Below are 12,654 nucleotides of genomic sequence, written 5' to 3'. Positions count from 1 at the left end.
CAAAGGGAGAATAAAATCTTCCACCGTCCTCTCTGTTGAATGTGCACGTACGTCCATACACATGCATATATGTATATGTCTTCATCTTAAGCTCCCCATTGCTGGGCTTGAAAATTGGACCTAACTCCATGAAATTCTTGGCTTCCCTTTCTTCGTTCGGACCTCAATCCGATCCGGCCAGCTTGATGATTGTGGCATCTCTCTTCAAATCCGAATCAACACATCCCGAAAGCTCGGGAAATTTACCGGAATCACCGAAAACACGTCACAGCTCGGCAATCTTCATGAATTACGGAAATAAATGTAAACAAGATCCCATTTCTATACACTAAAAATTATGATCAACTCCTGCGACTCGTTCTGCTCCTTTTCCATTGTTGAGACAAAATATAATATGATGAATCCACACTCAGGATGAATGCAATGTCTGCATGCTTCTCATAATTACGATTGTAGAACCCCAGAAATTCAAACGGTCTATTTCCTTGAGCAATTAAGAGAATGGTTCTTTCCTCATGCAACTAAGCGTGCCTCTTCATCCTCTGGAACTATGATGTCGAGCCTCATCATGGGCTTGTACTTATCTGGGATTCTTGCCCCTGCTTGCATGCAAACCTCAATCACTGCTGGTGCCTTACCGTAGAACTTCTTAAGGGAGCTCTTAAGCGGAGGCCCCTTGGGGTCCCGCACGTGCCACACATAGTTCGGTGGGAAGACCTCATCAGGTGTCGCGTCCTGCCACCCATGTTTCCCATCTCTCCACTGATGCTTGAACTCGCCACAGAGCTTTGCATTGTGTCCCCATGGCCCCACATGGACCTCTGAGCAGTACCCACAGGCTTTCACCGTGTACTTCCGCATCAGCTTCCTCACACCCGATCGCACAGTCTCATACGCTTCGACTGTCTCCTGTGAAATCCTCGGGACTTCTGACAGTGCAGGGGGTGGGAGGCGCCTGGAAGCCTCATGTGTATCAAGGTCGACCACTGTGGTTGAGTCTGCTGATTTCCAGGGCCTAAGCTCCTCCACAAACCCACCACGGTCTATCACTTTCTTCCCAATCATCCTGATGGGTTTGGTTCTTCGTCGCGAGGGGTATTCAGGTATGTCCGCCCCTGCCTGGATGCAGAGCTCCACAACCGCAGGGATCCGGTCATAGTCGAAACGAGTCTCGTGCTTGATGCGCCAACCAAAGGGATCATACATATGATATGATTCGATTGGGATTAGTACATCATTGATGGATCCTCTGACCCATGAATGGAAACTCCGCCTTTTTGCATTAGCTGTACCGAGGCAGTCTTGAATGTTGTGACCAGCCTCAGCCACGTGAACCTCCGAACAATCACTGTTGGACAAGAATCATAATTTAGTTGTTAGGGCCACCAGATAAATAGAAGAATATAGAAAAAGCAGTTTAGCTAGAGAAACCATCAAAATAAATCAGACCACCATGGATGTCCTCAGCAATTTAGTGATATTTCCCATGAATTAATTCATTTTCTAAAAGATGGCACATTCAACGTTCATGTCAGGTCTCTCAACGTTCATTCAAACATTGATTTCTGCTGACATGGTTGCTTATTGAGTCTATCCACATGTAAGTACCTCATAATGAATCAATGGTAGAGGAAAATTGAGTAGTATTTTATTGAGTTGAAGGCAAATTGGTCAACGAGTCATGTCTACTCAGAGGGCTTTCAAAGAAAAATTATCCAGTGTCAAGTTGTCGTATATAACTTCATCAAAGTACAAGGCGCATGCTTGTATTTGATCAGCACAATTACCTGCAAGCATACACAGGGATGACGTGCAAAAGCTGTGCAAGGCCTTTGATCAAAAGTTTCCAGGCATCGAGTACCTCATGAACCACCGGAATCAATTCTGGTACAAGTAATCCATTTTTGGGAGGTTCTAGGGGCTTTTCTATGCCCATCTGAGCAAGCTTCTTGTCCATTCTTGCAGCCTGTTGAATCTTCTTTAATGGAATGGGATACGGTTTTTTCTTTTTCTTTGGTAGTACTTGTGGAAGATCCACATTCTGTGGTACTTGTTTCTTTACAGATGATGAATTCCGTCTATGCCTATTATTGGAACAAAAGAAGGTCCCCGTCACTGCCCAGCTTGAGAGTTGCTGCTGCTTATTTAGAATCTGCAAGTTAAACAACCAGAAGGAAAATTTGCATAAGATTGAATCTTTAGCAAAACCGTTATTTGCAATCAATATCAATTCTAAGGTTGCCTAATAATAAATTTTCCGTACATACATTGGCCGAGTAGTTAAAGGAGCAAACTAAGGCATGACAACAGATTTCTTGTTCAACTACCAGCACTCTTCCTTATTGAGGTGTGACTACCAGTATGGGCTTCATCAAGATGCTCAGTTTACCGTGTTCATACGATTGTTAACGGGGACAGACCAAGATTTGGATCGTAGCATTGGGTTTATTGAGAATCAAAGAACAATACGTAAATTTCAATTGAGCGTCAAGAATTTAGGGGGGCAACTGCCCCCTTTAGGCCCAACCCAACACCGAACCCGCCTTGGTCCCTCCCTTTGTGGGGTTTTATGCTCAACGTATACTTTACTCAAACCCTCATCAAGAAAAAGGTAAAAATTTCCAATACCTAAGCTGTGATTCCTTTAACTTTTCAATTATTTGCGAGTAATCTGCATAACCTATATTGGCCCAATTTAACTGGAAACTTTTGCAACACTTAGCACCAAGCAAGACATTCTATTGCATATGCTTGAAGCATATGGACTGTAGTTTATGATTTCCAGTTAAATATCTTCGTCCATATCAGGTTATGCAATTTTTCATGCTCCAACTAAGCTACTAAACAAGAAGCGAGCCGGGGAAAAAAAAAAGGCGTCTGCTGATATGGAGATGGAAATGAGTTCACAAGCTAGATGTCCGATCTCATTCTCTTTTCTTAGTTAAGTGGCTTAACAAACAACACTCCAGGACTACTTCCCATAATGATGCAGTCAAAGTTTTCTTTACACTAACTTCCAACAACTATAAAATACTCTTGAAATTCATCAAAGCTTTTAGCAATACTTGATGAGCAAAGCTCTATGCAGCAAATCAGGATCATATAAAGAGACTATTTTACAAAAACACGTACAACAGAGAAGCATGTAAAGAGAAAGAACATGAACCTTCAATCCACGATTACATGGCCTTCGAACTGAAAAAAGAAGCTTTTTGTTCCCTATAAGACCCATGCAAGAACCTGCAAAGGAAAACCATATTCTGCTGTCAAGCAAGAGAAAGCACAACTGGTAAAAAAGAGACTCTGAAAGACTTGGAAAAAGTTTTCAGTACCGGAATAAAGTTCATGCCAGGAAACATTTTTGAATTAGCTTTTAGGATTTTAGGATAAGAAAGTCACTTACAACTACGTGATGCATTCCAAATCATAGATGAAGGTGCAGGTAATGTGTGGAACATTTTTGTGAATGTACCTGTTCATGAGAAGAAGTACCAGCCAATCAGGTCATTTTCTAGAAGTGAAAACATTGGGCTTCTTGTACAAATTAAGTATGTTTTTTTAAGAGCAAGCACAGTCAACCATAACACACTATCAAGCTTAATTCATATACTATGAAACTAAGTATCAGAGTTTGCTAGGGACTGTTGATGCTGTGGCTCCACCCTCCAGTATCAGCTGTTTCTGCTGCTTCAGCAGACTGTTCCAACTTATAAGCATGGGCAATTATGCACAGTTATTACACCTTAGGAGATCAAAGCAACACTTTAAATGGTATGTAGCACCATGTTCAGATGATTATATTTCTCACTACAAAGCCTCTTGGCCTGCTGTGATCTGTTATAGAATCTGAGAAATATTTTTTCAAAATTGATAAGCTGCTTGGAGAGGTGAACTCAAAAATCTTAAGTTCGGACCCAAAAAGGTTCAAATGAAAATGACAATACATGACGAAGGACTTTCGTCCCATATCTTGTAATACAATCTACAAATGTATTAGTATAACCAACAGTATCAAATCTATCTTGTCCACTCTCCTAAGCAACAACCAGAGTGTTTTTACCAAAGGTTTGCAGAATTTCAGATAATGGGATTATGACTCATAAGCTTGTGGAAAGTAGAAAAAGTGTCTCATTGTGGTGTACAATTACAATTACAATTAAGATTGATTGATTTACTAAAGGCATGCGGCTCTATATAAGAGTTCCCTCTTTTATCTGTGTGGAAATCCTTGCGGAAAATATTCTTAGATCCAATCTTCTAGTATCACATGACTACTCCATATTTTTCTGTGGCTAATAATAGCTCATTGGCAGGATATTTCTAGAGTGCAAGCTTGAAGAGTGTGATAAAGCCATCCGGTCAACATATAAATTGGGGGTGGCATGTAGCTTCTAAAGTCCGGAGGGTACTATATATATAGCAAAGGGCCAGGTGTTGATGAGCAAAATTTGGCTGGTTTGCTTCCAAGTTCATATTCCCCGAGCCTCTTTTGTGCTTCAGCTTGGAATTATTATCTTGCAGCTTAAACTGTGGAGGGTACAAAGGTAGCTTCTTATCTTTGCTGCATGACTAGAGAAGAGAGCAGGTAACTGGGCTGGAGAATTGTTTCATAGGGGGAATCACTGTCATAATTAAACTGAACCTACTTGCTAAACAACATATAAATCCGACTCAGCCTCCAGACCACAATAGATAGGGATGGTAACGGTAGCGGACAGGACAGCTAGCAATGTAAGTATAGAATGGCATAGATCAGTCAAAGGAACTATCCTCAAAGAAGATAGAAGTACATTTCTGTATGGACCTCACACACTACACAGCCTCTTCTTCACTCCAGCTATCATGCATACAAGGTCATCTCAGAGCATAAAAAATTAAAGAAAAATTAAGCACAGAGGTTAAGACATTGAAGAATATCGATCAACCAGACTAGACGAGACTGGACTGGTTTGGAGAAACCTACATCAGTTCGAGTTCGAGTCTTAGCTGAGAACAAAAGCTATGAGACTTCCTTGAATTGCTTGAACTCGAAGCCCACGACCAAAACCTCTTCTCGAGAACCCAAATATAATCCGAAGAACCACCGAAAATGCATCTTAAGAACAAAACCATTAATTACCATTGGGGTCAAAATCAGGGCTGCCTATATTATATCCCTTCCTATCCCGCAGAAACAAAGTTTACAAATTCAGCGTCATCAATGGAATGAGATAAGCTGATTCCACAGCTCTGAGCAACCCAGCCAAATATATTTGAAAGAATGGGGACAAATTCGAAGTAAAACCTTAACTGGGTATCGACTAGAAGAGGCAAAAGACTGACCGCATCAAAATGAAATGAGAATTGCGGAGAGCAGAGCAGGACAACAATTCACACCTGAAGAAGAAACTGAAGAAAGGCAGAGACAGACAGCTTGCGGTAAGTTAGTTTCCGGGTAGCCGAAAAGGCAATGATGGATGGCGGTGGTCGGCTCAGTGCTGCTCCGTCGCTCCCGACTCACTCTCGGACTCGGACTCGGACTCGGACTCGGCTCCCCGTCCTCTTCAAGCCCCCCTCTCTCCTCTGAAGGGGATTTTCTTTTTCCTTGTACAATGAAAACAGTCCATCTGCCCAGAGGGGAGTGGATCAGTGGCCGTAATATGCGAGGTTGGTGTCTGTTTATACCAATAGTGTCTAAATCAATTCGTGTCATAAACTTTTAAATCTTAATACGACATGTTTAATAAATATTTTCAAATACAAACATGACAGGTTTAGTTCCGGTTTGATATGGACACGCCACGTCAAATCCATTTAACTAAGCATATCTAAACGTGTATATATGGTTATCTACACGATGTGATACTATTACGTTTAGTTACATATTATACTTACATGATATAACACTATTAACTTTAATTACACATTACTATACGAATGATACGATAAAAATATCATAAACGGGTGATTTATAAAAACAAATCGAGATTATTTTAGTATACTTGCTTCTATAAATTGATATAATATGAAAAATAACTTTATTAATACGATAACACATAATTACAAGTCTAACCATATCTAAACTGGTTATAAAGGTTGAATCCGTTTCAACACGATTATTTATAATGTCTAAATGGATTTGACTTATTTCGACACGAAACACATTTAACCTTAATCCAAACCTGCTTAACTCCGTGGTATATCCATATCGTATTATCGCGTGGTGTCAAATATTGTCGGCCATAGAGTGGACCAAGTTTTCTACAAGAGGCTTTTCTTTTCCTCTATAATATTATTTGGGATTAATGGCCCAAAAAATATGAAATTCGACTTACTTTTTCACTTTTAGCACGAATTGATTTTTTGGCAAATAAATTACGGACTTTACCCCTTACTGAGCCGATTTGGCTTGACTAGATTAATTGAGACTTATTGGACTTCCGGATACTAGAGTTCACACCAAAAAAATTACGGACTTTGATTCTCTTCTCACATTTGTCATCCATGTCATTTTTCGTCCATTTTATTGATATTGCGACAAACTATACTAAGGTGTCAAACAGTGTCATGCCGCATAAATAAAATAATAAAAATTAAATAAATTGAAGATGTTGATTGGCGAAGAGGTGGGGGCACCCCACCCCCACCCACCCCCATTAGAGGTCGTCGATGCAGTTAGAACCAATTGATGACCTCCATCGAGGAGTTTGTGGCCTGTTGAGGGGCCCAAATCTTCAATTTGGGAGAACCCAGCCTCTAGATTATCCCTAAATGGAGGGACAAGGTCCATAACGACCACCCACCCCCAATTGATGTCTTTTGCGGATTAGATTGAGGCCACTCAGTTCTCCCAAATTGAAGGGGTGGGGACGTCGAATCACCTAAACTAAATTTTCTAATTATGTTCCCTTCCAATGTTGAACCCTTTCAATGCTAATATTTATGTGATTAGATTTTTTTTTATCTTAAACAAAAAATTCAAAATTATCAAATATTATATAAATAATTAAATCTTCTAAGAAAGTTTTGAAAATATTATGTTAATATCTTATAAAATTATTCATTTTACTTTTAAATGTTATGTAATCGACAATATCTTATTGGAAAATTAGAATATATATATATATATATATATATATATATCATGAAGTATCTTTTAAAAGTTTTTTAAAAATGGGTTTTCCTAAAAACTAAAAAATGGACAAAATCTGATCTATCATAAAATATCTTTCAACAATTAAAACAAAAGTGTTTTTATAAAAGAAAAGTAAGGAATAAAAGAAATTTCATTCATAAATTGAGTGTTTTGAGACCATAATAAAAAAATTATTAAAAAATTAATATAAAAATAAAAAGGTAAAATATCTAAGAAAATTCTAGTCAAACATCGAGTGTTCGAAGACCATTGGAACGGACCTACCAGAGCTTTGCTTCATATATTATACTAGTAGTGGAACTCGTACATTGCACAAAAAAAATGTTATGTATATATGTTTTCTTAATTGTATAAAAATAATAATAAAAATTTACAATCAATACAATTATATTATTAAATATATATGAATAATAATAATTTAAATTTGCCGAATAAGATACAAAAAAACTATATTAAAGAAGTATAAAAGGCATCCTTTTAATGCAAATATGTGGATGCGAAAAACAAGCTTCTATTTTACACACACCGAGTACATATCCTCAGTGAGGTTCTCTAGTACATCAACACTCCCTGCCTCTCTACATTTTCCTGTAATTCACTCACATTCACTTGAGAAGCTATTCTTTCTGTGCTGAAAACTGATGAAGAAGCCTCCCTTTTCTAGGCCGAAGAATTCAATAAAAAAATTGCAACTTGTATGCACGTGTGTGCGCACCCGAATTTAATCTCGTCGGGGCACGCATGCGCGCTTTTGGATCGCGCGGCTTGGGAATGTCCACCTTCCCGTGGGGACGCGTGACGGACACGCGCGAGAGAAGGAGTCGTCACTTATCATTTTACGACCCGAAGGTCGAGGGTGGATAAGTTACCTGGGTCTAGGGGTATGGAACACCTAGTTTGTTGTTAAGGCATTGATCTGTGCGGAACTGGAAAATCCGTGTTCGGGGGTTCATGTTACGTGCGGACCTATATCCCGCACGCCCTTTCGGTACTATGGTTTGCTAGGCTTGCATGTTTTATGATTTACCGCATGAATTAAGCTGCACTCGGCTCGCACGTTTTGACACCGAAGATTCGGTGAATTAAATGATGTCGGTTGAGAAGCCGAGAGAGAAGTAAACCCGTATGTCGGGGAGTTGGTTCACAATCTTGCGTTACAATTCATCGAACCATGGAGGTTGAATCCCTGCGTGAACCAAAACCGGGAGATCTTGGATTTACTTGTGACTGGGCAAGCATGAGACCGATTCGATTAATTCGACTCTCAGACCGTTCGCTCACCGACTGGAATTCTTACAGAACAAATGTACAAAATAAAAGTCCTTACAATGCTCTCGAAAACAATAAATACAAATTACAAAAAGGGTCGAATTCCAGTCGTTTCGCGTTCGGTTATTATTCCACTCTAACTTGCCGTGAGTTTAGGGAAAAAGACCGAAGAACTGAATTTCAATGGACGCTCTCACTGAATAGGGCGTTGGACCCTGTGAGTGTTGATTAGGGCGTTGAACCATGTGCTCGATGATTAGGGCGTTGAACCCTAATATTATTCGGCCTAGGGATCAGGCTCGACCCGCATGGCAAACAGGTGCGGAAAGATAACACGCAACATGTAAATAACAGACAAGGTGTTTGTTATTATCGAGTGTACGTGTTTTAACAAGTTGTTAATCCGGGGTATTTTGGCATGCAAATCCTACCCTAGACAAACAAGCATGTGCCAATGTTTTAGCATTCGGCTTTGTTTTGAGAACTTGACAAAGAGAGTCAAATCTCACGTGTGTGGATTGCTTTTACAGTTGTTCTGTATTGTGACACTGAATTTCCACTTAATTAGCCAAACTCATGTTTCGACTCTAGATTTGGAATCTAGAATTCCTCCTAACTATTATCTAGTGTTTGGTTAAGTCGAGTGAAAGGTTAATCAGCATTTTGCATGTTTTCTGACAGAGATAACCGTTCTAGTTACCCGAGTCTATGTTAGGATGACAGAAACTCATCAGTTAGATAAGAAAGGGCTATGCAGATGAACCTGCACCTGAACAGGTAGCCAGTTCTTGTCCCATACTGTAGTGTTTCTGTCATGCTAACCCTAAGAGTGTCGCTGAATTGTGAAAAGACGATTTTGCCCTTTATTTGAAAATTGTTTTCAGAAAAGGGGAAACATCGCAGTGCGGGCCACCTCGGCCTGTAGCCGGTGTCGACCAATTCCCTGGGTCGTCCAGGGTTGTGCAAGAACCCCAAAAAAGCCAAAGAACCGGTCGATCTGCCCGGAAGTGATCTAGAAAGATCTTCTGTATCCTGATCTGAGCTACCTGGAATCAGGTAAACATTCAAGTTGAGACACAGAAACCCTTTTCAGACATCCATGCTACATCGGACCGCGCGTTTCGGGTTTTGAAATTGATAAGTTTGAAAAGGGCACCAACGTCATTTGACAACTCATCGACGCGAGTTATCAGTTAATGGCCAATTCGTGTAAACCTTATCAGTGTGAAGTGGGTTTAATCATGTGAGCGTCCCGATTAACCCGTTTGTGGAATTAATGCTTAAGGGTTGTGCCGAATGCATTAATTGTAAAAACGATTCGTGACTCGGCGACCAAGACGGGTCAAGAAAGACCGAGGAAGATTCGGCCAACGATGGCCGAAACACCCTTTGGTCCTAATAGGCCCGAAAGGTCTCCGAATTGCGAATCCATGCATATTTTGGTTTGGAAAGACATTTTGTGTGAAATTCTCGACGTAATTGAACTTGCAAATTACACGAAATCCTAGAACGGATTTAAAACGGGAAGATGAAGCCTCATGGAACCCGAATAACTCCATGAGACTCTCGGCCTATTCTCCTTGGATAAAGCCGAGAGGTCTCATGGCTTGTATTTGGTTTCACGAGTTTTCCCCGTCGTGTTTTGAATCGTTTCTCGCATGCTCAAACATCAAACATGTTAAATAACACGATTAAACGAAAGTCGGTATTATCATGATTTAAATAACACATTCAAACATGCAAACATGCACAAACATATTATTTAAGGAATCGATAAAACAATACCGACTTCATGGATGTGAGAAAAACAATAAAACTCAGGAAACAATTTAAATCGGGGCAAAGGAATCCGGTCTTGACCCAAAAAGGTCAAGAAAGCTCTAGGTTACCTCATGGAGAGGTTAACCCGAATGATCTCGGCTTTTCCGGGTCGGGATAGTTTCCTCGACTTCGATTTAAATATTTCCCGACATGCTAGCAAGTTAAACGATGATAAACATGCATGGTGTAATAAGGAAATTGCATAATATTAAAGTTCGGAATTAAAATCATGCTTAAAACCCCTCAAAACTCCATAAACACAACAATAATGTAAAAGTCCTAGCTCCTCTAAGTCGGGAATGGTCATACCTAGTCCCGAGATGCGGGATGGTACATTCAAGAGTCGGGTTGGACCGTTGATGGGTCGGGTTTGGGCTGTTTTCCGTTGAACAGACCCGAATGGCACCAAACAGACCCGAATGGAAGGGTGGACAGACCCGACTGGCACAAGTCGGGTCGGACGTCGCCACGGAGGCTCCCGATGGAATTTTGAGGCAAGGTCGGCGGCCTTGGATAGCCAAGGGACTCCTCTAGGTGACCGTGGTGGTCGTTTGTTCCCAGAGTTGTCGGGTCGACCCGTACAGTCCTGCAAAAATCACCCAAAACAGAGCACGTCTGGAAACTGGCCCGACTGGGCAGTTTTCGGGTCGGAATTCATAACGATGGATTCCGATGGAATATTTGAGCAAGGCCAACGTCTCCTGACTCCTAACTGACCCCTGGAGGTGGTAGAAGTGGTCGTTCATCGAAAAGGGTCACGGATCGACCCGATCTGCAAGAAAACCGAACAGACAGTCAGAAACGCCGGCCCGACTGAGCATTTTTCGGGTCGGAATTCATAACGGTGGATTCCGATGGAATTTTTGAGCAAGGTCGGTGGCTCCCGACTCCTAACGAACCCCCGGAGGTGTTTGATGGGTTTTGAAAGTTCAGACCAACTCGGGAAGGTGAGAAAATAGGGTTGGAAGTTTTGACCCGGCTGGGCCAAAACTGTGCTCGGTTCTGTACTGAGCTGATTCTCTAACTTAGAGGCTTCAAACTTGAAATCTAAGCTCGGAAATGGATAGAGGGGGTCGAAAACATGTAGGATATGAAGTTTGGTGAAGTTTGGATTTAAGTCGGGATGGATTCCGACTTAAGTCTTGAGTGTTTTGCTTGGTTTTCGGGTGATTCTTGCTTGCTGCGATTTTTCTGAAGTTCTTGGGAGGTTGAGAGCATTTGTTTGAGTGAGAAATGCTAGAGAGGTGATGGAAGTTGAGTTGTGATTAAAGTGTCTTGCAATTAGGCTCTTATAGGATGCCTTAATGAGCCAAATTAGTGAGTTTAAGTGCAATTAGAGGGGGGGTGCTTAGGGGTTCCGAATTTTGGAGGGAAGATTAGGGTGGGGAAGTTGTCTTGTTGAGTGTGGGGAAAGGAAGAGAAGGGAAATGAGAGTTGATGGATGGAAGGATGGATGAGAAGTGTGTAAGAGATATTTTGAAATGAGTGGATGGAGGAGAGTTGGCTTGCTTTTAGCCACCCCTAGAGAGAAGCCATGGCTTGCGGCTTGGCTTGGCTCGCTTGGCTTGGCTAGCTCAAGGGTCCCACTTGACTAGAAAGAAAGCCGGAAGAAGCTCGGAGCTCGATTGATCGTGCGTTCGATTTCCGTGGTTCACTTGAACGACGAATTATCAATGTGCGCGCGAATACGATTTTAATGAGCCTAATATTGACATTCTTCGTATGGGTGAATGCTCGGGCGTCCCGGGGACTCGAAAGCCGGTTTTGCTCCGTTTGGATGATCGGGGTGAAGTTGTCCGTTTCTGTCGCTTGTTCGCGCCTCTGCGTGATGTACCGCTCGTGTCGGCGTGCTCTGTGCTTTGGGAAGAACGGTTTACTTGTCGGCCCCGGCTGGAGATCGATATCCGGAGGCGTCCTAAGAATCCGCGAACGGGGCTTTCTCGGTGTTTCCCGAGTGTTCTGATGTGTTCGGAGACCACTGTGATCTTCGTTCGTCAAAAACGAGTCTTGAAGGCTTGCCGGGAGGCGTTTATGACCATTAAAACGTCACTCGGGGGCTCGATATGATTTGCTTGGTCCGAGCCGAAATGATTTCCTAGCCCCTGGGGGTTGTTGGGAGTGGGTGGTGCAAAGCTCGGACGTCAACATTTCCTCGAATGAGCTCTAAGCGCAAGATTCCGCTTGAAAGGGGCCCTTTTGTTGCCAGAATAGTACTCGGGAAACCCAAATGGATTGTACAATGCGATCAGGGTTCGTTTTCCCAGGCCTTGAGGTCTTCGGGATTGGTTGGCGCGGATTTCGTGCACTGACGGTTCATTAAAAGCGTCTCTGGCCACGTTTCTGTGCAAAAAGGGGTCCTTTCTCCGGGTCGGGATCCGCTCGGGAGACCAAGACTAACTCTGAAAGGCAGTCTGAAACTTATTCCTTGG

The 12,654-nt window shown here is 41.8% G+C and overlaps 1 protein-coding gene across 3 annotated transcripts; it reads right to left on the bottom strand.

Annotated features, from left to right (window-relative positions):
• Positions 1-270: 270 nt before the first annotated feature.
• Positions 271-5,636, bottom strand: LOC116205368 (APO protein 1, chloroplastic-like). 3 transcript variants are annotated; one of them, XM_031537953.1, is made up of 6 exons: positions 5,377-5,636; positions 4,964-5,095; positions 3,404-3,472; positions 3,167-3,240; positions 1,788-2,152; positions 271-1,348 (listed from the first exon to the last, which is right to left on the bottom strand). In XM_031537953.1, exons 3-6 carry the CDS (start codon positions 3,456-3,458, stop codon positions 514-516), a joined length of 1,329 nt encoding a protein of 442 aa, XP_031393813.1. In that variant the 5' UTR covers positions 3,459-3,472; positions 4,964-5,095; positions 5,377-5,636; the 3' UTR covers positions 271-513. The 3 variants fall into 3 exon arrangements, with proteins under 3 accessions (XP_031393813.1, XP_031393812.1, XP_031393814.1); XM_031537952.1 differs by lacking the exon at positions 4,964-5,095 and having other exon boundaries at positions 5,377-5,635; XM_031537954.1 differs by lacking the exons at positions 4,964-5,095; positions 5,377-5,636 and adding an exon at positions 5,323-5,346.
• Positions 5,637-12,654: the final 7,018 nt, after the last annotated feature.

The sequence above is a fragment of the Punica granatum genome, chromosome 4 (genome assembly GCF_007655135.1).
Source record: "Punica granatum isolate Tunisia-2019 chromosome 4, ASM765513v2, whole genome shotgun sequence".
Lineage (NCBI taxonomy): Eukaryota > Viridiplantae > Streptophyta > Magnoliopsida > Myrtales > Lythraceae > Punica > Punica granatum.
The sequence above is the reverse complement of the archived record's forward strand: the minus strand, read 5'-3'. Positions and strand labels throughout refer to the sequence as shown.

What these genes read in the sequence shown, in the direction of transcription:
- LOC116205368 (XM_031537953.1), bottom strand. Translation starts at nt 3,458, where the DNA reads ATGTTCCACACATTACCTGCACCTTCATCTATGATTTGGAATGCATCA. An exon ending in TTGGAATGCATCACGTAGTT is followed by an intron (nt 3,241 to 3,403) that starts GTAAGTGACTTT and finishes TTTCCTTTGCAG; the next exon opens with GTTCTTGCATGGGTCTTATA. An exon ending in CATGTAATCGTGGATTGAAG is followed by an intron (nt 2,153 to 3,166) that starts GTTCATGTTCTT and finishes TTTAACTTGCAG; the next exon opens with ATTCTAAATAAGCAGCAGCA.